The 25,910-nt window shown below is 43.1% G+C and overlaps 1 protein-coding gene and 1 long non-coding RNA gene across 9 annotated transcripts in view; one reads left to right on the forward strand and one right to left on the reverse strand.

Moving 5' to 3' along the window:
- LHX8 (LIM homeobox 8) overlaps positions 1 to 25,910 on the reverse strand; it is a 56,367-nt gene that overhangs the window by 22,618 nt on the left and 7,839 nt on the right. For 2 of the 8 annotated variants that reach the window (XM_077277573.1, XM_077277572.1), the window contains exons 2-4: positions 24,994 to 25,082; positions 5,870 to 5,941; positions 104 to 271 (exon numbers count right to left, since the gene is read on the reverse strand). In XM_077277573.1, coding sequence (XP_077133688.1) covers positions 104 to 271; positions 5,870 to 5,941; positions 24,994 to 25,011 — 258 coding nt within the window. In that variant the 5' untranslated portion in view covers positions 25,012 to 25,082. Of the gene's footprint in view, positions 1 to 103; positions 272 to 5,869; positions 5,942 to 6,100; positions 6,205 to 6,279; positions 6,333 to 9,312; positions 9,635 to 10,255; positions 10,409 to 10,485; positions 10,505 to 24,993; positions 25,083 to 25,910 lie in introns of those variants that run through there. The other 6 variants (XM_077277571.1, XM_077277577.1, XM_077277574.1 and 3 more) reach the window with 6 other exon arrangements.
- Positions 10,489 to 25,910, forward strand: part of LOC143788154 (uncharacterized) — a 74,729-nt gene continuing 59,307 nt past the window's right edge. Inside the window, exon 1 of the long non-coding RNA XR_013218568.1 lies at positions 10,489 to 10,706. This is a non-coding gene — a long non-coding RNA (uncharacterized LOC143788154). The remainder of the gene's footprint in view (positions 10,707 to 25,910) is intronic.

The raw sequence follows: 25,910 nt of genomic DNA on the forward strand, positions 1-25,910 counted from the left end.
CCTGGGAGCACAGAGGACCCTTCATCAGGAGGGTTCAGCACTGACCGGAGAGCTGACATTTTTGTGCCACATGTCCCCTGATCTCTCCTGTCTGGGTTCTTACCTTGAGCAGGTATTTATCTACAATTTCCATCCCGCAGCTGCTACAGAGACTTTTCCCTTGAGTGAGACCTGAAGACGGCATGGAACGAGGAGACGACGAAGACACCGGAGACAGAGGAGCCGACGAACAAGAATCCTCGTCCAGAGCCACCCGGGGGCTTCCCTGCAGCTGAGAGGAGACGAAAGGGAGACATCAGCCATTATAAGGACCAACGATGCATTCTGCCATTCTGTGCACAAGTATACGGTATACAGAAAGGCGACAGCTGCCTTATGTGGGCAATCCTCGGAGCAGGGCATGAAGAAACGGAGGAACATTTGGGTAAGGAGATGTACCGTGATTTACAGGCCTGGATCACCTTCCTTTATGGTCAAGTCCCCACAATGAGCATTTGGTGCTGCACAGTTTTTTAGAACATCTTCACACACGGAGGGTTTTTTGTGTAGTCAAAACCTCTCTTGGCAGTAAAAATGTAGCGTAAAAAAAAAACAAAAAAAAAAAACAAACAAAAATACACACAGTTTTTCTGCATTTTTTTTTAGCTGCACAGGACTTGTGATTTGTCTCCAGTACAAACTTTTCACTATAAAACACTGCAAAAATCAAAGCAAAACCGGTTTGCTGTTTTTTTTTATATATATTCCTCTTTATGGTTAAAAAGTGCAGTGAAAATGCTGAAAAACTTGACATACTGCGGAGTTCAAAAACACTGCAATTCTCAAGTTTAGCAAGAAAAAAAAATAAGCATGTGCATAAGATTTCCTAAATCTCAGCTTTTGCTGACTTTTCATTTGCAAACAATGCGTGTGAACATGGCCTTAGCTAAATTAGGTTACTTGCATTTTTTTCCAATACATTTTTTTGATGCATTCTTTTTGCTGCGATTTTTGCCTCCTTTTGGTTTGCTTTAGGGTATGTGCACACGTTGCAGATTTCGTGCAGATCTGCAGTTTTTTTTTTTCCACGCAGAAACGCTGCAGATCTGCAAGTGATTTACAGTACAATGTAAATCAATGGCAAAAAAAAATATGCTGTGCTAATGGTGTGCAAAAATCTGCACCGAAAACACAGCAGATTCAAAAAAGGACCATGTCAATTATTTTTGCAGATCTGCTGCATTTCTGCACCCATTCCATAATAGAAATCTGCAAGGGTAAAAAAAAAAAAAGGAAGAAATCTGCATAAAAATCTGCAACATGTGCACATACCAAAAAAAGGCGCAGATTCTGACCTGCGTTTTCTGCCAAGGAATGCAGAATCTGCACAGAAAATTCCACAGTCAATAGCCTTAAATAAAACTGCTCCTCTTTGGATACTTCCTGTTCCTTTGATTAAACTATTGATACAGTCATGCACAGAACTTACATTTTATTGCATTTACGCTGCGGAAGCAGTCACTATCTATGAATGCTACCAATTTCATGCAATTTTATGGAGAAAATCCACACAAAAAAAAACATGTTTACTGCAAGACAAGTGGATATGCAATGGATTTATGAAACAACTGCTTGTCATTTAATGCAGCAGTTTATATATATAAAAAAAAAAGCACAGTGGGCACAAGATCTCAATAAATCCTATCTACTTTTGTGAAAGTAACACACAGCATCAAAATTGCAGAAAACACTCAGTTTTGGAATTTGGCCTAAGGCTGCTTTCACACATCAGTTTTTTGCCGTCAGGCACAATCCGGTGAATTGTGAAAAAAACGGATCCGGCAAAAGTTGCCACCGGATCCGTTTTTTTCTCGTAGACTTGTATTAGTGACAGATTGCGACTGATGGCCTCACGTTTCATCCGTTTTTCACCGGATCCATCAAAAATGGGGTTTTTTTCCAGCGGCCGGAGAAAACAGACAGCGTTTTTTGTGTCCTTTGAAAAAAAAACGGACAGCAACAGATCCGTCGTTGTCTGTTAGAATGGAAGCCTATGGAATCCGGTGACGGATTCCGTTTTTTTTTTTTTTAAACTGCGCATGCTCCGATTTTTTTAGGGTCCAATTAGTTGGATCAGATAGTCGGATCCGTCGCATCAGTTTTTCCACAATCTGCAAAGGATCCGGTTTTTTTCAACATTCGACGGATTGTGCCTGATGGCAAAAAACTGATGTGTGAAAGGGGCCAAACAGGTGGCAGACTTGCAGGTGACGGGCGCGCGCTTCCTATGATCTTACAAGTCTACTAGTTACTAGAGCTTTTACCCTAAGGCTATGTTCACACGATGCGTTTTTTGCTGCGGATCCGCAGCGGAATTGCAGCTGTGGATCCGCAGCAGTTTTCCATGCAGGGTACAGTACAATGTTACTCTATGGAAAACAAAAACCGCTGTGCCGACGATCCTTTTTTTCGCAGGCAAATCCGCGCGGATTTGCCTGCAGAAAAAAGTACCACCATGTCAATTCTTTCTGCGGATTCCGCTGCGGGTTTCCAACAGCACCAATAGGAAACTGCAGTTGGAAACCCGCAGTGGAATCCGCAGTAGAAAAAGGACACAAAACCGCAGAGAGAAGCACCGCTGTTTTTCACTGCGGATTTCCCCGAAAAAGGACCTGGAAAATCCGCAGTGAAAAAAGGATCGTGTGAACGTACCCTAAATACGACTTTCCATGCCATATTTTTGCCCCCTATTTTAGTCTCCATCAGAAGTGTCGGACAGCTGTGGTTTATATGAGGAAACGTGCTGATAATCATTACCCGTAATCTACGGCGCGGCCATTGCCCCTTGTATAAGGCCCAAACTCCAGGACCAGGGGAGAACCTCCTCATTGCCATGAACAGACTTCCAGGCTTTTCCCTACATTGGAGGCCACACACCACTGCTATAAAATACTAGAATGTCTCTTCAGGCCGACATGGCTTTGCACTCCGGCTTATGAGTCTGGATTACTTACAGGCATTACTTATTGCAAGATACATTAATCAGATCACTTGCCAAAATTTGTACAAGCAGCGATACTACAGGGTGGCCATGTATATATATACACCTAAACAAAATGGGAATGGTTGGCGATATCAACTTCCTGTTTGTGGAACATTTTCAAGATGGGTGGTGACCATGGCGGCCATTTTGAAGTCAGACATTTTTTAATGCAACTTAATAAATGGCCCACCCAGGTGTATCCATATAAGTGGCCCACCCTGTACTATGTGACATACAGTATTAACTCCAGCTTATAGCCGGTATAGGATAAATATTATACATATATATCTATATCAAATATTGAGGATCCACCAACAGACTTAATTAAGGTCAGTTTTCACCTTAGACACAAATAATCAGCACAAGCCCCAGAACAGTCGCACCACTGATTATAAGCAGTGAAGCCTCTGGGATCTCATCCTGCAGACCCGACTCATCATACATTACACTCTCTGTCCCCTTCCAGAATACGACTTTCTAATGCAATCCTGAGTAATGGTTTAAGACGTTTCCCTACAGCTATAACTTCTGTACTTCTATCTGCACCTACACAGTTTGTCACTTGGCTCCATATGGTCCTAACAGATACCGCTGCCTCCGGTATCCAGCGCCAGGCGCACAAATCAGTGGTGCAACCTCTGCAGCAGCACAGGGGCCCGAGAGGTTAGGGGGCCGCTGCTACCTCCAGAACAGCCAGGAGCCGCTGTCTGTCACAGGATGCCGCACAAGGGACATTATCCTGCGAGCAACAATGGAGACAGACGATTGTGCTACAGAAGGGAGCACAATAATATATGGTACTTTATAGAATTTTAGAAAGCAAAAAAAAAAAGTTTGTTAACTACACAGTCTCCTTGGGTTTTATTGCCCTCGTTTATTTCCCAGCAGCATTTATCGCACACTCTATAGCTATTCATAATACATAGCATATTCCCATCATAAATCTGTAGTTCACTCATGCACACATCTCGAAATACACCACACACAGTATGCACATATACTGCCTATATAATAATATTTACAGCTGTGATCTACACCCATTATACATAATTATATACACATTATACCAACTGTAACAAATGCTGAATATAATCTATTATGTCACTCATCACAATAGATAAGACAAGCGAGTACAGAGCTATATTCACCTCAACAAGTCTACGGTATACAGTAATATCACAGCTGGGAAATAGGACATACATCACTGCGTACAACGCACAGACACTTATCAGTCTGCACCGGCCTCCAGATAGCCCCCTGTAGTACATACACAGGTATAACCCCGCTCCCAGGTGTCGCCCCCTGTAGTATATACACAGGTATACCCCGCTCCCAGGTGTCGCCCCCTGTAGTATATACACAGTATACAGGTGTCGCCCCCTGTAGTATATACTCAGGTATACCCCATGTGCCGCCCCCCTGTAGTATATACACAGTATACAGGTGTCGCCCCCTGTAGTATATACTCAGGTATACCCCATGTGCCGCCCCCTGTAGTATATACACAGGTATACCCCATGTGTCGCCCCCTGTAGTATATACCCCAGGTGTCACCCCCTGTAGTATATACCCCGGTATACCCCAGGTGTCGCCCCCTGTAGTACATACACAGGTATATCCCAGGTGTCGCCCCCTATAGTACATACACAGGTATACCCCCGCTCCCAGGTGTCGCCCCCTGTAGTATATACACACAGGTATACCCCGCTCCCAGGTGTCGCCCCCTGTAGTATATACACAGTATACAGGTGTCGCCCCCTGTAGTATATACTCAGGTATACCCCATGTGCCGCCCCCTGTAGTATATACACCGGTATACCCCAGGTGCCGCCCCCCTGTAGTATATACACAGTATACAGGTGTCGCCCCCTGTAGTATATACTCAGGCATACCCCATGTGCCGCCCCCTGTAGTATATACACAGGTATACCCCATGTGTCGCCCCCTGTAGTATATACACAGGTATACCCCATGTGTCGCCCCCTGTAGTATATACACAGGTATACCCCAGGTGTCGCCCCCTGTACTACATACACAGGTATACCCCAGGTGTCGCCCCCTGTACTACATACACAGGTATACCCCAGGTGTCGCCCCCTGTAGTATATACACAGCTATACCCCATGTGCCGCCCCCTGTAGTATATACACAGGTATACCCCATGTGCCGCCCCCTGTAGTATATACACAGTATACAGGTGTCGCCCCCTGTAGTATATACTCAGGTATACCCCATGTGCCGCCCCCTGTAGTATATACACAGGTATACCCCAGGTGTCGCCCCCTGTAGTATATACACAGCTATACCCCAGGTGTCGCCCCCCGTAGTATATACCCCGGTATACCCCAGGTGTCGCCCCCCGTAGTATATACCCCGGTATACCCCAGGTGTCGCCCCCCGTAGTATATACACAGCTATACCCCAGGTGTCGCCCCCTGTAGTATATACACAGGTATACCCCAGGTGTCGCCCCCCGTAGTATATACCCCGGTATACCCCAGGTGCCGCCCCCCGTAGTATATACCCCGGTATACCCCAGGTGTCGCCCCCTGTAGTATATACACAGGTATACCCCAGGTGTCGCCCCCCGTAGTATATACCCCGGTATACCCCAGGTGTCGCCCCCCGTAGTATATACCCCGGTATACCCCAGGTGTCGCCCCCTGTAGTATATACCCCGGTATACCCCAGGTGCTGCCCCCCTGTAGTATATACCCCGGTATACCCCAGGTGTCTCCCCCTGTAGTATATACCCCGGTATACCCCAGGTGTCGCCCCCTGTAGTATATACCCCAGGTGTCGCCCCCTGTAGTATATACACAGGTATACCCCAGGTGTCGCACTCACCAGGCTGCCCTCGCGGCTCCGGCCCATGCTCAGCGCGGCTCCTCCGCACTCCTCGGACATGAGGGAGGTGAACTGTGAGGAAACAGCAATTAGAGAGTGAGATTCCGGGCTGCACCGATCCCCACACCCGCCGCTGCCCTCCACACCCGCCGGCTGCCGCCCTCCCGCACGTGTCCTGCGCTCCGCGCGCGGCTGTTTGCGCCTTTAACCCCCTGCGCGCCGCGCCCCTACCTCCGCCCCCGTGCACCCGGCTCCGCTGCAGACACAAAGCTCCGCTCTGGGGAGACCCCTGAAGACGCCGTCATCCAGGGGGGAACTGCCGCGGAGTCCGGGGGCGATATAAATGAAAATGCTGCAAATTAACCCGAATCCCGGCCTCCCCTCCCCCGGGACACCGTGCGCCGGTCCACCTGATTGCGCCGCGCCCTCCACCTGGGGTCGCCCAGTCAGGGTGTGATGGGTGCGGGGAAGAGGCGCAACAATAGCGACCGATATGGACAGAACCCGCATTCACACGTTAGTATTGTGCGCCGGATATTGTCAAAGCCAAGAAACAATCAGATAAAAACTAATGGGAAGATTGTGCCCAAATCCTGAGGTGTGAACGAGGCCCAAGTATGGGAGATACCGCACAGCTAATAACGGAGGAGTCACCGGACACACGGCGGAATAATGACGGGCAATACAGGATTTATTACTATACAAGGCAAACAACCGGTGCAACAAGGAATCCGCATCCAAAACGCACGTATCACCAATATAAACGAAACCGTGCACATTCAGCTCAGCGCAATCTAACAACCTCTGCTGCATCTGCACACAACACTGCACCAACAGTCACCTCCTAAGCACAAGCAGATCGGCGACTAGCCACACACAGCACAAGCAGATCGGCGACTAGCCACACACAGCACAAGCAGATCGGCGACTAGCCACACACAGCACAAGCAGATCGGCGACTAGCCACACACAGCACAAGCAGATCGGCGACTAGCCACACACAGCACAAGCAGATCGGCGACTAGCCACACACAGCACAAGCAGATCGGCGACTAGCCACACACAGCACAAGCAGATCGGCGACTAGCCACACACAGCACAAGCAGATCGGCGACTAGCCACACACAGCACAAGCAGATCGGCGACTAGCCACACACGTGCGGTTTGTAGAATTATTGTGCAGTTTATCCAGTCAGATGAGACGACACCGAAAGTGTAAATCCGCCGGTTTATACCGAGCAAACGGGGATTATCCCGACACCAAGCCGAATCCACAGGTGATGGAAATACCCGGGCCTGGAAACACCGGGAAAAACGCACCGGAAAGTCACGGAGAGAACAGGAGGCAGCGATCACACCGAGCAGCAGAAGATTATGGGAACCATTCGATACAGGACTATACAATTATTCTCTATATATTCCCCATAATTATCTGCTGCGGAACTGAGAATAACAAGAAGAAAGAAGCCAAAAGGTAAAATAACAGCAGTGATCGGGTGTAGAATGGTGGAATCCCGCACTGCAGAAATTGGCCACATATTACATTACGGGTTTTATGCCATTGTGCCCCATTTTTTTTAAATCTTTTGATACTGTGATCTGCAGCCAATATTTTGGGGAAATTACATTATTATTAAACCCACTGATCAGACATGGATTATAGTTATTTGACTGTAAGTGCGTTTATTTGGGACATTTCAAGGGAAGGTAGAAATAAAGCATAAATGGAGGTGTAAAGATGTGATGGAAAGAAACTTATAGTTGTCATTTATTCAGATAGAGGGGAAAAAAGAGCCATCTATCTAATATTATATTAATATTATATTAATATTAGTTTGTATTAGTATATATTTAACTATATTCCATCTATTTTCCATGTCAATATATCACTTTATGCCTACTTCAAATTGTGTGTATATAGAATATATATAAAATATGTATTTAGTGTACGAGACATAGAATATATGTATTTATCTGTTATGATTTGCGTATATATATTATATTTAGTATATATATTTTTATTATCTCATACACTAAGTATATATTATATACACACGCAAACGCACAATTTGAAATAGGCATAAAGTGATATTGACATGGCAAATAAATATATACTAATCCTCCCCCAAAAAACTTAGCTAATATACGTATTATAGATAGATATAATATAGATACGATTATTAATACTACTACTACTAATAATATTATTATTATTATTATATAGATGACCATACATTGTCTTCTGTGTATACACATCTGCATACTACTAAATATTATAACTATAGCTGTACATACATTGCAAAAGTGAAATGATTGAAAAAGGAATCTGCAGGAGTTCTTCATTCCGAGTTTTGCACAATTTGTCTGTAGTGTAACATTAGACAAATCACAAGTTTACCAGTGTATGTCCATATAGTGTGTCTTCTATATAGTGCATGTCCATATAGTGTGTCTTCTATATAGTGCATGTCCATATAGTGTGTCTTCTATATAGTGCATGTCCATATAGTGTGTCTTCTATATAGTGCATGTCCATATAGTGTGTCTTCTATATAGTGTATGTCCATATAGTGTGTCTTCTATATAGTGTATGTCCATATAGTGTGTCTTCTATATAGTGTATGTCCATATAGTGTGTCTTCTATATAGTGTAAGTCCATATAGTGTGTCTTCTATATAGTGTATGTCCATATAGTGTGTCTTCTATATAGTGTATGTCCATATAGTGTGTCTTCTATATAGTGTATGTCCATATAGTGTGTCTTCTATATAGTGTATGTCCATATAGTGTGTCTTCTATATAGTGTATGTCCATATAGTGTGTCTTCTATATAGTGTATGTCCATATAGTGTGTCTTCTATATAGTGTATGTCCATATAGTGTAAGTCCATATAGTGTGTCTTCTATATAGTGTATGTCCATATAGTGTGTGTTTTCTATACATAGTGTTTTCTCTGTACACTTCATCACTGTACTAAACACGAGATTCTGCATTTCATAGTGTCTGCACAGATTTGGCATTCTGTACACCAGTGCAGCATTAGGCTCAGCTCTGCAGTGTGTGTACATAGATTGTGTTTTCTATATGTTGTTTTCTCTGGTCACCACTCACCAGTGCAGCATTTCGCCCAGATCTGCAGTGTATGTACATATACAGTGTTTTCTATAGATATTGTGTTTTCTATATGTTGTTTTGTCTGGTCACCAGTGCAGCATTAGGCCCAGCTCTGCAGTGTGTGTACATATAGTGTTTTCTATATATATAGTGTTTTCTGCCCAGCTCTGCAGTGTGACGGTGTATTGCGGCTGGTGGGACATTGCAGACTTGCAGCTCGCCCATGCCAGCACCCTGCCCATGCCAGCACCCTGCCCATGCCAGCACCCTGCCCCATGCCAGCACCCTGCCCCATGCCAGCACCCTGCCCCATGCCAGCACCCTCACCTTGTCAGCGGGCACCGCAGGCAGCTCCTGGTCTTCCAGTTTACAGAGGAACCTCTGCTCGCTCTTCCAATACATGGCCCCGCCAGGCTCTCACATCCCCCAGCTCCAGGATCCAGGGGCCCGCACTCGCCCCCCAGCACCTCGCTCCCTGACAGCCGCCTCCACTGCCTCTGCCCTCCCAGATGAAAAGTTTTTGTTTGCGGGTGGGTGGTACCGGAGAGGACAACATGAGCCTTCGCCAGCTGCATGGCCGCACCTCCACACACCGAGCCCCCTCCTCCTGCTGGGGGTCTTCACCAGGACAGGACCAATGTCACCAGAGCTGAAAAATAACATTGCAATTACAAACAATGAAGGTAATGTGAACAAAGCATTTGTCTTATGCAACCAATGCATGTCCTGAATGCGGTCACTTGTAGTTCCCCCAAATCCAAGAACTGCAATCATATACAGCAAAACAGATCTGCTGGGACATGTAGTTCCTCTGCTCAGCCTAGTGGAGAGGTCTCTATCACCAATTTACAATTTGAACATTTTGGGGTCTGGAACCTCAATTTGCCATTGTAAGTTCTGCTGTCACTTGTAGTTCCTTACCAGCAAGTGGTCAATGACTAGTCTTAGAGCATCCAGCAGTCTGGTGCTGAACTGCAGGTCAGTGAGCTGCGACCTCCAGTCACCCAGAAGCCCAGCCTTCAGCAACACCTGAGGGTCAACCACCCAGGTCTACAGATCTCAGGCAGCTGCGACTTGTAGTTCCCCATTTTCAAGAATACCAAACAAAGGCACACAAGACCAAGGGCAACGAGTAGATAGGGAACTACAGGTCGCAGAATGCCAACAGCCACTTGGGGGATCTAAAAAAAATCCCTGTATTTCCTAGCAAGACTTGCTGCAATTTTTAGTCCCCCTATCACATACGCAATAAAGAACTACAACGACTCACTTGTGCTGGGATGTAACCTGCTGAGGGCTGTAGTCCTCCTGTTCCATCAGCGTTGATGCCATCTCCCTCTATACTGTACGTGTGATCACGCTGAGCCCCTCCAGAAGACCCCAGTAGTAGGAGCCGCTCTCGGCCTTTCTAGCCATTATGAAAGCTTTCTCATTAGGGTAAAACACAACATGTGAGTGACCCCAAATCATATGTGAGGAACGAGCAAAAATCAAGCCTACCCCAAACAGTGTGGGGCTAATTAACCTGCAGCTCCAGCCTGACCCAGGACAAAGCCCAAATCACCGAGCTGCAGAGCAGAGGCTCGGGAGACAGCACCAGCACCTTCCTCATCATCATCATCATCATCATCATCATCATCATCTTCTGCACTTCTCGCTGATCACTGCTTCTGATCGCTTGGCTATATCTTCATAGACTTGCAGCAGGAGTTCAGCTCCAGGTAAGGACATGAGGTTTGCAGTGTGAATAATCCATAGATTGTGCACTGATGGAGCAGAGCTGGGTTTGTCAGTGAACTCTTCGGGGTTGTAATGTTTGGGCAGTTTACAGTTTGCATTGGTTACTGGACAAATGATCTCTGTTGCAAAAGATGCTCACATTCTCCATTTGGTTCATGGTTTTCTGCACACTGCAGCCCTAGATTATAAAACAGATCAGGATGGATTTAGGCTATTTTTATGCACTTTTTGTAATTAAGGTAAAATATTTTTTCTGTAAACCCTTTCAAAAGATTAAAAAAATGGAAAAAAAATAATATAAAAATTAATATATAGATTCTTTGCATGATCAATTAGGCTAGATCCTCTTTAGCAGCTATAATAATAAATAATAATGATAATATGTATATAATAGTAATAATATAATTATTATTAAGTATGTTGTGGCCAGCAATCTATAATTAAAATATTAAAAACACAGCTTATTAATGTTTTTACTTTGCATTTTTTATGCATTATCAATAACCTTTTTTTTTTTCTCTACAATACAGCATCCTTTGGTAAATTGTCGTTTTTTTTCTCCATTTTGCCCCATAGACATTTCTACATAATGGCAAAAAAAATACAAAATAAAATAAGTCACCAATAATACTAGATCAGGACCTAAACACAAGATAAGGAAACCTTAATGCTAAGCAAACAGAGAATGCAATGTGACTTTTTTCCCTATTGCAATATTTTGGTTACATTGTAAGAATGGAAGTTTATTTCCTCAGGGAACTGCAGTTTTACCATCAGTTGTTAAAAAATAATGCAGCATAAAGCACAGCACAAAACCACCTGTAGAGATAAAAATCCTTCTGCAGTTTCTGATGCAGTTTTTATTCTGTCGATGCCAGAAGTGGATCCAGCAGGAAGGAGGAGTAGCAGGCTTTACTTTATACTGACAAATCCACTTCTAATTTTAACTAAAAACATTACATCAGAAACTGCAGTGACATTTTTCCAAAATGATGTGTGTAATCATCCCAAGACTGCAGAAAATCACAAAAAGTAACTTGTCTCTGCCATGTCTGCATGAGTGGTGTATAATAATTCTATGCCAGCAGATTTCCTATTATTGTTTAAATAGACAGCACGAATCTAGTAATAAATGTATTACAGTAGTGCGAGCTGTGTGATAGATCTGGCACACCTGGCTACAAGTTAAACACTTTCTCTTATGACAACTTTGAGTCTGTGCACCAAAGGTTTTGTGAATCTTTTTTATATTATTTTTCTTCTCCAAAATCCTCTTTTAAAAAAAAACTCTTGGAAAACTCTTTCAATTCATTTCTAGTGATTGGTCCACCAGTGTTTTCCAAAAGCATCTTCTGTTTCAAAAAAAAGATGCAGGTATGCCAGCAGCCAAAGATGTCATGTGCACATACCCTAGGAGGAGTTTTTTTTTAAACTTTTTTTTTTATTTTCATGGAAAAGTTTAAAAAAAATATCTGGTGGAAACAAATGAATTCACAAAGTGAATGTCATCTCTTTGAAGGATATATAACCAAACAAGGCATTGTCCAATCAGAAGTCTGCAAAAAGTGCTTTAGGAAAAAATGCTTCAAAATCACTTTAGGCTATGTAAAAACAGACTTTTTCAAGAAGTTTTTAGATCCAGAAATTGAGCGGAAAACCTCCAAATTGCCAAACTCATAAAATAATTTAAAAAAAAAATTTGTGTTTCTACTCTGAAAACTCTGCAAAAAGACTTTGATTGCACGTACCATCAGGAATAGTCAAACTCAAAAAAGGAACATTTCCTGAAGCTTGAAAAACTCTCATGTTTTTTCAACACCTCATAAAATTCTATGTGCACATACCCAAGGGTTATGTTCACACGTTGCGTTTTTGCAAATTTACAGCTGCATTTCACAGTACCAGCAAAGTCTGAGGTTTCAGAAATCTCATGCACACCTCATTTTTTTTTCCTGAATGTTTTGCCATAAGAGCTTGGTTTCTGCAAAATGCAGCATATCACTTTCAGCATTTTTCAGTGTTTTCAGCATTTTTCAGGGTTATTTTTTTTTAATCATTTTAACCAATTGTTTGGTGCTGCAAAAAACTTAGGTATCAGGGTTTGCTGCGTTTTTGGTGCCAAAACCTGATGAAGTTGAAGCAGATTTTTTCTTTATGCACTAAACTTTATCAGCATGCACAAGAGACATATGCACCCTGAGAAAAAGGCCGCAATAACTAAGCAAAACCTACTTTCTGTAAGCAGCTTAAACTTGGCATAAACAAAGCAACAAAAATGCAGTGTGTGAACATAGCCCTAGGGTGTATTCAAACTTATTTTTTTTTTTCATGGGTTTTCTTATCAAGGAACGCTACAAAAACTGTGAGTTTGAGTTGTCCAGTTTCTGCAACTAAAACTGAAAAAAAAATAATATTATTGTCCACACCGCCTTTGCTGAATAACTATAGAACATTAACTTGAACCAAAAAACTGACACAAGCCAATAATACATTTTCACCTCCCTATTTCACATGGTTATTTTGTTAGAGGTGCAAAACAGTTATAGAATAAACTACCAAAAAGTATGATTGAGTGCTGTGCACCGAGACACCGAAAATGTCCAAATTCTGGTACATTATGGATTATTGAAATGATACATTTGGTGCAACTTGCTACTTTTGTTAGACATGTAACCATTACCTCACCCCAACACTCCATGACTCCAAAAATGTCATGGCAAAAACCAGTGCATGTTTTCTGGAAGGTTTTGGAGTTGTTTCCCTTTTTCCTACTGTTCAGAAACATCTAAAGCAAAAAATACATTTTTATGTTGTGTGCTCCATTAGGAACATAATCCTTTAGCATTTTGCTTTATATAATATTTTTTTTTTAGATAGGACTGCAGGTAAACCCATTGTTGACATTGTTACTTGTAGATAACTTCTATATGTAGCATTCCAGCACTGCAGCAATAGCACACACTACATACTAGATGATGACACTTTGTCTTACATTGTTCATATGTAGATTAGAAGGTTGTAATTGTGCATGAGACCTCAACATCTAGACAGTAGGTACATTGTATACACGCTGCAGCTATAATCAGGATTATAATGCATAGCACTGATTGATAAATACTGAGAATTGGAAATATTGCCCTGTGCTTGGAGGCCATCCTGGTTCATTGCCCTTCTCTTTAGTTTAGCTGCTGTATATAATGTAATATAGTAGAGATCTTAGTTACATCAATGATCATTCACTAGGCTGTAATATATATGATCTGTTAATAACCTGAAAGGAACACTTTGACAAATGTTCACCCAAAACATGAACAATCCCTATACTTTGCCCTTCCTTACACTCTGCAGGCTCCATTGACAGGTCCCATTCATCTCCTGGGTACTGTGCTCTGCCCTATCTGCCCCCATTGAATCGTGATATTTTAATGAAATAAATGGGAATTAGTAAATTATGACTCTGGGAGATTATTTAGGGCCGGTGTAAGCATAGCACACAGAGTAAACACAGGTTATTAGGAAAGGGGCTGGGATGCAGGCAATGACTGGGAGGATTAGAGGTACTGAAGTGTCCTACAACCTGTGGCTCTAAGCTCTGCACACAAATGTGCCAACCTGGGGCAATGTGGTGAATTCATATCAACATACATCAATATTGTTTTCTTAATTAGTAATTTTAAACATTTTTGTTAAATAAATAAAACAATTATTCAGGATTATTGACTTTTTTAAAATTGTTTGTTCTATTTCAACTAGGCAGGAATATAAAATCCAGGAATGCTGCAAAATATTATAAAGTACATTCAGAATTGTATCTAGTCAAGTTGCAGAATTGGCAGTCATCATGGTGCACAAAGAGTTAAATGACCAGTTTAGCTTTACTATATGTGTGTATAAGTATGTATGCAGTATGAGTGTGTGTGTATACAGTATATATACATAAACATTATGCACAGGTAAAATATATATATATATATATATATATATATATATATATATATATATATATATATATATATATATATATATATATATATATATATTTAGTGAGATTCTTACTAGTTGCTCTGATTCGTAATTGGCCTGAACCCCATTTTGGCTAACCATAAGCTCTCTTGGATATCAGGATCCTGATGTTACAAATCTCCTGCATAATATTTGGAACAATATATTTATTGGATGATATATCAAATGATTTTATATTTCAGTATACAAGACCTCTAGAGGCGCTATTATATCCCAATGACCAGTGTGGTTTTTTTATTACTTATTCGCTGATCATTTGGGAAATAACTTGAGTAAATCATTGGGTTCCTTTCTACTGAGCTATGTTTTGTAGAAAAAATAAGCTAACAAATATATTATTCCTAGGAAAAGAAAAGTATAAAAATACAATAATGCTAAAAAAAATAGAACATTTTAATTCTGATTGCATTGTAACATCAAAATAACAAATATAAATCTTTCAAATAATTACATATTTAGTGTCTCCTGTTACCAAGCATTACACATATATCCACCTAGCTAACAACTTGTCCCAGAGGTGTATGCATTGAATATTCGGGTAGGTTTCTAAGTATACAAATGTGGAGTAGGGTATTTTGCTTTGTATATTTAAACAGTTTGTTGTAGATATCAATATGTATAATGTTATGTTAACTATAAAAACTAATACTGATCTTGCTTACCTGCAGGCCTAGGTAATGTGGATACTCAAAATTCTGCTGGAGAAGTCACTGTGTACACACATTACTGATCCTGAGTTACATCCTGTATTATACTCCAGAGCTGCACTCACTATTCTGCTGGTGCAGTCACTGTGTACATACATTACATTACTGATCCTGAGTTACATCCTGTATTATACCCCAGAGCTGCACTCATTATTCTGCTGGTGCAGGCTCTGTGTACATACATTACATAACTGACCCTGAGTTACATCCTGTATTATACTCCAGAGCTGCACTCACTAGTCTGCTGGTGCAGTCACTGTGTACATACATTACTGATCCTGAGTTACATCCTGTATTATACCCCAGAGCTGCACTCACTATTCTGCTGGTGCAGTCACTGTGTACATACATTACTGATCCTGAGTTACATCCTGTATTATACCCCAGAGCTGCACTCACTATTCTGCTGGTGCAGTCACTGTGTACATACATTACTGATCCTGAGTTACATCCTGTATTATACCCCAGAGCTGCACTCACTATTCTGCTGGTGCAGTCACTGTGTACATACATTACATTACTGATCCTGAGTTACATCCTGTATTTTACTCCAGAGCTGCACTCACTATTCTGCTGGTGCAGTCACTGTGTACATACATTACATTACTGATCCTGAGTTACATCCTGTATTATACTCCAGAGCTGCACTCACTATTCTGCTGGTGCAGTCACTGTGTACATACATTACATTACTGATCCTGAGTTACATCTTGTATTATACTCCAGAGCTACACTCACTATTCTGCTGGTGCAGTCTCTGTATACATACATTACATTACCGATCCTGAATTACATCCTGTATTATACCCCAGAGCTGCACTCACTATTCTGCTGGTGCAGTCACTGTGTACATACATTACATTACTGATCCTGAGTTACCTCCTGTATTATACTCCAGAGCTGCACTCACTATTCTGCTGGTGCAGTCACTGTGTACATACATTACATTACTGATCCTGAGTTACATCCTGTATTATAACCCAGAGCTGCACTCACTATTCTGCTGGTGCAGTCACTGGGTACATACATTACATTACTGATCCTGAGCTACATTCTGTATTTTACTCCGGATTTGCATTTCTGCTGGTTGCTATAGGAAACAGTCAGTAAGTTGCACTCTTCTGCAGTTCAGCTTACCTGAGCTCCGATTATAAAGTGCAGACAGTTAGATTTTTCTACATCAGGGATAAATACAGAAATCTCAGGTCATTCACTACAGGATTATGTTATATGGCTTCTTTTCTAACCTGACATTGAGATCAATACTGCGGCTCATGAGGAGTTGAAGAATTGTTCTAAGTAGCCACTTTCATGTTGAGATATTTCTTCAGTGACCTTTACTTTGGCCGTAGGAGTGAAATCCTGATATGCAATGGTAATGGATAAAAATGCATGTTCTACCTTCTATATACTAGGAAAGGTGTAAATTTCACTCTGCATAAATAAGTTATACTCCAGAGCTGCATTCTTAATTCTGCTGGTGGCTAATAAACAATTAACAAACTTGTTGACAGACGCACTCCTAACCACTTATGGCTTACACCTTATTGTTTCCTCTCCATTTTGCTGTTAAAAGCTCAGAGTACAATGAATATCTACTGTGAACAGTCCAATTGCTATAAATTTTGCTATGTTTTGAATCAAATGGGACAAATAGCTTGTGAGAAAGATATATCACTCCCATGAGGCCAGGCCAAGATGGGTGTGATTCTATGCACCCACCCTTCCCTTCTGCGGCAATCTCTAGAGCAAGCCCTATGAGAACTACGCATTCAACAAACTGTGCAAATCAAGCGTTCAAAAGAATATAAGAGAGTTTATTTATATTCTCAGAGAAATATGCTTCTAGCTCCACTTATGAGCCTCTTCTTTGCTTTCTCAACCCTTCTGCCTCCTGAACTCAACATCCACTAAAAAAAAACAGCTCAAGTCAGTGTTGCTCAAGACAGGAGGGACTGCCAGCACAGTGAGGTGTCAGTTTACACCTCTTATTGTATTATATTGGAAGGCAAAGAGGAGCAGAGTGAGAAAACAGGAAGAGAGCGAGACAGAAGATAATGCTGAGCTTTCTAACAAGTCTTTTACCTCTCCTCAGAGCAGGATTCACTTCCACACAGCTCAGTAATTCTTTATAATGTCCTCAGTGCAGATGCTTCTGTTTATATGTTAATTATGCAATGAAGAACTGGAATTCCTCATGTCTGTGTATGAGAGACTTCAAAGTTTCTAATCTTTACCCACTAGCTCAGAGTCAACTGCAAATGAGAGATTGCTCCTGCAGAGGGTAAACTGGTGAAAATGTAGAATACATGTCACGTAATGCCCAGAACTAGTGTTATTTCTCATGTTCACGTACTTGATAGTATAGTTACTCTTTTATCAAGCAATAATTGCTGGGCGATTTATGCTCCGAAGTGGTGCCTTGTGCCGGTTGTAAGCCTGACAGGTGTAATGACAGCTCCGCTGGATGCCCCCCCATCACAGCCTGTCCTGTTTATTTATATGGCTGCTTCAGGTGCTGGAGAAGTCTGTCTGACATAGGAAATCTCCAGACCCCAGGACTCTGCAAGTTGCTTAGGTAATGGTTCCCTTCTGTTTAGTAGGAAGTGGGCTGACCTAGGGGGTTAAGGTCTGATCCCCATCCCCCTCCAGTATGAAGGGTGGTAATTGCCTTTTAGACCTTGAATGTTGGCATTGGCATTTGGCATGAAGTGGATGACGGCTGACTTAACGGTATAGTGAGGATATCGATTACAAATAACAACAAAGTAGCAATTCGACGCCCAACTAGAACCATGCACAGATCTCCTTAATTAGAATGGGACCCGTGCACCAGCCGGACAGTGGCATCTCTCTCATATGCCCGCACAGCCCCTTCATAGTCTGGATATATGGAATTACGTGTGAAAAATCAGTGTACTACAATGACAGCATTATGGGCAAAATTATACGCAAAATTAAGTGCAGGTTTCAGAATATTGTCCGAAAACCAGCAAGAGAAAATGGACAACGAGCAAATTACAGGCCACACATCAAAATACAGGAAAATATGTGATTTGTTTTTATTTTCCTTGGCTTTGTAATAGAGCAGAAAAATTAATAAAAATCATGTATCGACAAAACTAGCTCCAAGGTCTCTGCCCTGTGTCATATATGATAGGCTGTCTATCATTCGTCTATATCGAATCAATAATAAATATTAAAGGAGCTGTCCAGTGAAGATGAAGATAACTTCTCACCTAACCAAAAGCAAGGGCGTATCTAATGGGGAGCAGGCGGGGCATTTGCCCTTGGTGCAACTAACAGAGGGGCGAAGTCGGGCCGCCTAATGCGGTCGTCCGAGGTGTACCCCCTGCAGCTGCATAGTGGGAGTCAACAGTTTTTTGAGCCGGCTGTCAATCTGACAGTCGGCTCAGAGAAGGTGCAGAGCTCTGGTTCCTAGCAATGAATCTTACTCACGTTTTTCAGATGCAAAGACAATTGAAGTCCTGACCATCGACACTTCCTGGTAAGGGCGGCGTTGGCAGCATGATCAGATAAGCTGATGTCACTCGCCGGTGGTGCAGCGGCGCATACGATGTTGGTAGTAAGTGATTCAGTGAGTTGAAGAAACTGAAGATTTATTGTGAGAGGGAGGGGAGAGATTTGAGGACAAAGTATGGGGAGCGAGTGAAGGGATGGGTGCAGACACATTATTGGGAGTGACAAAGGGGGAGATGTGTGCAGACACAGTATTGGGGAGTGACAAAGGGGGGAATGTGTGCAAACACATGATTGAGGAGGAACAGTGGGGGCATAGGTGCGGACACAATGTTGGGGAGTGACAAAGGGGGAGATGTGTACTGTACAGACACATGATTGAGGAGGAATGGTGGGGGGATAGGTGCAGACACACAGTATTGGGGAGGGATGGGGCAGATGTAGGGTGCTCACTGTGGGCAAGGCACTAGTCTTCTTCTATGCCCCGGTGTACTACATGAAAGTATGGGTCCAGTCTGGGTGTTTGTATTCGCATTGTGAGGGCTTTGTGCCCCTGCATGCCACCAGTGGTGTTCGCTGACCAAGACCATTGGTTCCACAGTTCAATAAATGAGACTTCAGTTTAAAAACAGTCTTTACTGAACAGTAACTTGGTAAGGGTTATGTACAAGGGATAGCGGGTACAAAATCTGATGGATGTTATGTTTCCTTTTCAGTACAAAGCATTTTCACTACAGCAGCAGTCCACTCCTTGTGAATCTCCCCCAAATATTTGGATGGCCTTTTCTTAACAATCCTTTCCAGGCTGCGGTTATCCCGGTTGCCTGTGCACCTTTTTCTACCACACTTTTTCCTTCCACTCAACTGTCCATTAATATGCTTGTGTCAGATCTTTTAGAACTCCTAAAGTGAACCCGCAGAACCACGACAACGAACCTCCCAAGGGTGAGCTGGCCTGGTGGACCACCTCCAATACAGGGGGTGTTAGGGGCAGGCCCGAGGGAGACTATTGCCGCAGAAGCTGATACCCGGGGACAGGAAGTAGGAGCGGAAAAGACGCAGAACTGGCTATAACGGAGACACAGGACAGACTGGCAATGACTGAGACTAAGAATAGGCAGGATATGGCGGACGCCCAGGACAGACTGGATATGGCGGAAACACAGGACAGGCAGGGTATGGCGGAGACACAGGACAGAGCAAGGCACAGAAGGACCTGGGTCAAATGATGACAAATGACATTCAGGCATGGAGCAGAGAAAGGAGTTACCTTAAATAGACCGATTGCTGCAGAACTTCCGGGTCAAGATCCTCCAGAATCATAGAGTGGAGGAAAGGATCGTCTGCAGACCAGAGTGAGGAAGTGTGCATGCGCAGTGAAAGGCGCGCACTGACGAGAGCCAGGGACTGGCGGCGAGTCAGGAGAAGAGACCGGAAGGTGCGCGCACACCGCTGGAGCGCGCCGGGATGGGTATGTCAGCGCGCAGAGTGAGCGGCAGGTGCGGCGGCAGGTGGTATAAATTATATAAGTTTATTTGCATTTTGCAGTGAGAAATAAGTATTTGATCCCTCTGGCAAACAAGACTTAATACTTGGTGGCTAAACCCTTGTTGACAAGCTCAGCAGTCAGATGTTTTTTGTAGTTGATGATGAGGTTTGCGCACATGTCAGAAGGAATTTTGGTCCACTCCTCTTTGCAGATTGTCCTCTTTGCAGGCCGTTGCTTGGCAACTCGGAGCTTCAACTCCCTCCATAAGTTTTCTATGGGATTAAGGTCTGAAGACTGGCTAGGCCACTCCATGACCTTTAATGTGCTTCTTTTTGAGCCACTCCTTTGCTGCCTTGGCTGTATGATTTGGGTCATTGTCTTGTTGGAAGACCCAGCCACGACCCATTTTTAATGTCCTGTGGAGGGAAGGAGGTTGTCACTCAGGATTTTTCGGTACGTGGCTCCATCCATTCTCCCATTGATGCGGTGAAGTAGTCCTGTACTTGTAACAGAGAAACACCCCCAAAACATAATGTTTTCACCTCCATGATTGACAGTGGGGATAGTGTTCTTTGGGTCATAGGCAGCATTTTTCTTCCTCCAAACACGGCAAGTTGAATTAATGCCAAAGGGCTCAATTTTTGTCTCATCTGACCACAGCAACTTCTCCCAATCACTCACAGAATCATCCAGGTGTTCATTGGCAAACTTCAGCCAGGCCTGCACATGTGCCTTCTTGAGCATGGGGACCTTGCGGGCACTGCAGGATTGTAAACCTTTACAGTGTAATGTGTTACCAATGATTTTTTTGGTGACTGTGGTCCCAGCTGCCTTGAGATTATTAAGAAGTTCCCCCCGTGTAGTTTTAGGCTGATCTCTCACCTTCCTCATGATCAAGGATTCCCCACGAGGTGAGATTTTGCATGGTGCCCCAGATCAATGTCGATTGACAGCCATTTTGTATTTCTTCCATTTTCTTACTATTGCACCAACAGTTGTCTCCTTCTCACCCTTACTTATGGTTTTGCAGCCCATTCCAGCTTTGTGCAGGTCTATGATCTTGTCCTTGACAGCCTTATAAAGCTCTTTGGTCTTGCCCATGTTGTAGAGGTTAGAGTCTGACTGATTAATTGAGTCTGTGAACAGGAGTCTATTATAAAGGTGACTATGTAAGACAGCTGTCTGTAATGCAGGTAATGAGCTGATTAGGAGTCTAACTGGTCTGTAGGAGCCAGAACTCTTAATGGTTGGTAGGGGATCAAATACTTAATTCTCACTGCAAAATGCAAATATATTTATATAATTTTATACAACGTGATTTTCTGGATTTTGTTTTGGATATTCTATCTCTCAATGTTAAAATTAACTTACCCTTAAAATTATAGACTGTTCATGACTTTGTCAGTGGGGAAACTTCAGCAAGGGATCAAATACTTATTTCCTCCACTGTAGGTTGAAAAAGACCTCGGTTCATCAAGTTCAACCTTTCTCCACCAATTGTGCATTTTGTCACTAAATTATCTATTACCCGTAATGTTCTGTGTATCGGGGAAATCGTCCGGCCCTTGTATAAAAGCTGTTATAGTGTCGGCCATTACTACCTCTTGTGGTCGGCATTCCACAATGTCACCGCTCTAACTGTAAAGAACCCTTTCCTATTTAGCTGCTGGAATCGCCTTTCTTCCACCCGTAATGAGTGTCCCCAGGTCCTTGAGTTACCCATTGAGTTTTATGGGTGAGTCTCTTCAGAAAATTGGTATTGTCCATGTGTTATCAGTCTTGCACAAAACAATTGTGGAATTGTGGGTTATTGTTTTTTTTTTTTGCGCAATGTCATCACACATGGAAGTTTTTCCTTGTTTTCCAGTAGATTTAATAGCAAAATTATTGGTTCCATTTAAAATTGCAACTCATCCCATGCAAAAATAAACCATCGTACAGCCATACTAATGAAACAACTAAAAAGTAATGACACTTGGAAGTCAGGGGAAAAAAAATGAAACTGCAAAAAAAAAAAAATCACTAACTATTGATAACTGTGCGCACTTTATTGTGGTTTCCCCCTAATAACATGCATAGGGATTTCCATATTTCTAGATTTTGCACTGGGCCCAAGAGCTTCACATTATGGCCATCTGTCTGGTCGTCCGTCCATTGTAACGAAGCTGCAAGTGCAGAGCTTAAGTTTAGAGTTTTTTCTCATTCTTTTTGAGAATAAATATTATTTTATTTCCCTGGAAACTGAATATGAGAATCTGCATTTACCAGATGTCCGATGAGACATCCCAGGAGTTCATCCTGCGCTGCGCTTCGCCAGGTCCGACGAGACAGCTCTGCAGCCCATCAAAGAGTGGACAGGGTAAAGGAGAGGAAGTGAGAAGGGCAAGCCCCAATTATAGGAAGCAATTAAAAATATATCCAGACGACATGAATGGTGCGGAGCAGAAAGCACCTGGGCCCCACATGCTGCTGCATGTAATTATGTAGAACTACAAACCCCAGAAAGCATGCCTGGAAATCTAGTTCTAAAACAAAGTTGCACTTATAACTTTACTGATAGTATTGAAAACAATCTGTAGCTACCTGGAAACTGTCAGCAAGCAGGCTCACTACTGCTGATGGGTCTTACTACTACTGGACTTTACCTGTAAATCTAGGCAGATTCACACGCAGTAAATTCCTATTTGTGCTGCTGCAGGGGGAGACACCAAAGGGCACGTTAGGACGAGTGTGTGAAGTTTTATGCATTTATGTTATTTGTGTGATAAATAGTATGTTCTAGTCTATCCCCATGGCCGGTGTTGTGTGTTCGGTTCTACAGGTTTACCTAAGACCGTCCCTGGGAATGCGGGAGGTCTGTCCAGTAGAGGAACCATACAGAGATAGGGAGACAGTTCGCACTACACTGGGGATTAAATGGTTAATAATGTTGGGATTAGCCCACAGTTTGGGAGGGGTTAGATGAGGTTTTATAGAAAATGTTTTTCCGGGTAAGCCAGAGTCTCACTACCGTACAATACACGCGGCCCAGTGTTTCTGCTCACTAGCACCCATATAAGTCTCTGGGTGCGAATGACACAACGCACAGCATTCGGATATCACTTGAGTACGGTGGGATATACGCCGGCAGCAGAGAAGATGGAGATATAAATTTCTCTGCTTCCTCTGCAGCTGTGCTCCGATCCTCTCTGTGCAAGAGGTTCGGAGCACAGTAGCATGACACTTGGCTCACGCTGGCAGCAGAGCAGAAGTCGAGGGTCATTAGCATATCGTATCCGATGCCATACGCTGGTGTGACCCCGGCCTTAGAGTCAGTCTAGTCAGAGTCCAGAACACTGTCAAGTTCAGGGTGGAGTGGAGAGCAAGGCTAAACATGGCAGAGTTAGCAGGTTCCAGTGCAACAGAAAAGAACGGGTCCGGTCAGTACAACTTTCCTAGACGAATGAGGGCACAACTTCAGTCACGTTTGGACGCTGGGACAGTTTGGACCTAAGATCCAGAAGAGGTATAGAAAGTCATGCCTCTGTCTCACTGATGAGGAAGATGTCCGCCGGGTCGCAGAGTGAGGTGAAGGTGGTGGATCTCAGGACACAAAACAAAGGGAACATCACTAGTGATGGGCGAAACCCCCCCCCCCCTGATGATGGGAATCAGCGGGTTCGCCCGAGTTTTTTTTTGTAAAGTTCGAGCTCGGGGCCGGAGATGACGTGAACTTGCGTTCGAACCCCAAGCCTGGACTTTACAGATATGGGTTGGGGCGGGGGGCTGTAAAACAAAGCATTACATTAATAATAAGCATTATAATTATACTTACCGGTCCAGTGACGCATCCTCCCATCCCACGGTCTCCAGGCCGCATCTACTTCCGGGGCCGCTCATTAACTTTCGGGTTATTCACTCCACTGCTCGGCGCTCGGCAGTGTTCGTGCGGTGACGTCAGTGAATACCGCTGGAAGTTAATGAGCGGCCCCGGAAGCAGATGCGGCCAGGAGACAGCGGGGCGGGAGGACGCGTCGCTGGACAGGTAAGTATAATTATAATGTTTATTATTAATTTTATGCTTTTACAGGCCCTGGACCCGAACTGTAACATGGGTTTCCCATGGATACCCGTGTTCAGGACCTTGTGGCAGAACATTGTGTTCGGTACGGGTCCAGAACTTTACAGTTCGGGTTTGCCCATCCCTAAACATCACTAAAAAGAGACTTTGTCTTAGGCTACAGTCACACTATCAGTATTTGGTCAGTATTTCACATCAGTATTTGTTAGCAAAAACCAGGAGTGGGTGATAAATACAGAAGTGGTGACGTGTTCCTATTATAGCTTTCCCCTCTGTTTGTTCCACTCCTGGTCTCGGCTTACAAATACTGATGTAAAATACTGACCACATACTGATAGTGTGACCGTAGCCTTAATCTGTAACCTGCGGCCATGTGTAAACGAATTACACAGTAAAGTTGGACCTGTTAACCTGGACCCAAGGTCTTCTCTCTTGTTTGTAGCCAAAACCGTTCCTACGGACGGGGAGGTAACGAGGGCTCCCAAAGCAAAAGTGAGTAAGGAACGTACCGTACTCCAAGCAGACATCTGTTTAGAAGAGGGGTTTCAGGGCAACCAGAACTCCGGCCCACAGCAAACACGTCCTGGACTCCCCTTCACTGCAGAGAAAACAAACCACAAGCATTTAGATGTATGGAATAGATCTGCCTCATGTGAATAAGACCTAAGAATGTTTCCATTCACTGACCGTAAACAGATTTTAAACAAGGAAATCATATGATATACACAATATGTTGGAAAGTTTGGCGCGACTAGAGCCGCTACAGCCATCACAGGAGGGATTGTGGGGCGCGGAGGACACTGCAGCGTTATGTACCGCCTCCTGGACACTAGCGGAAGCAGAGCGCCAGATTTAACTCTTCACTTTCCCTTTCATGGGTGCTGTCAAAATCCTACACAGTTATGTTTAACCTCGTTGCCACTGGCCTATTTTGCGGCTTTGCTAGTTTTTGTTTCCTCTTTTTTTCCAAGTCTTCCAAGAGTCATACTTTTTTTTTTAATGTATTTATTTTTTCTTTCTATGTCTCCCGGTGACCTGACCATGTGAAGGTTTGTTTTTTTTTACAGGGAAATTTGCAGTTTTCAATGATGCCATTGATTTTGCCTTGAATAAAAGCGAATGTGAAGGTAGAAGCACACAATAAGGTAACGCCTTAATATAGGAGACAGTAAAGTCATTAGGTTTGCTCACTTTTGGTGGTTGTTTGAAGACACAACTGCTATAAAGGTTGAGAGAGGCGGCTGCTGCTGCTGCCCCATGGCTGCGGGAAGGATCCATCAGAGGGAAATTACCAAAAAAGAAAAACCCGCGTTTAAAAATGTTCTGCGCTGCTGGAAAGAAGTTATGTGATATTCATTAGAAGGTTCTTTATTGTCCTCTACGCGTTTCATTGCCGTACTGGTATCTTTATCAAGTGTTGTTTATT

Source organism: Ranitomeya variabilis, chromosome 8, assembly GCF_051348905.1.
Source record: "Ranitomeya variabilis isolate aRanVar5 chromosome 8, aRanVar5.hap1, whole genome shotgun sequence".
Classification (NCBI taxonomy): domain Eukaryota; kingdom Metazoa; phylum Chordata; class Amphibia; order Anura; family Dendrobatidae; genus Ranitomeya; species Ranitomeya variabilis.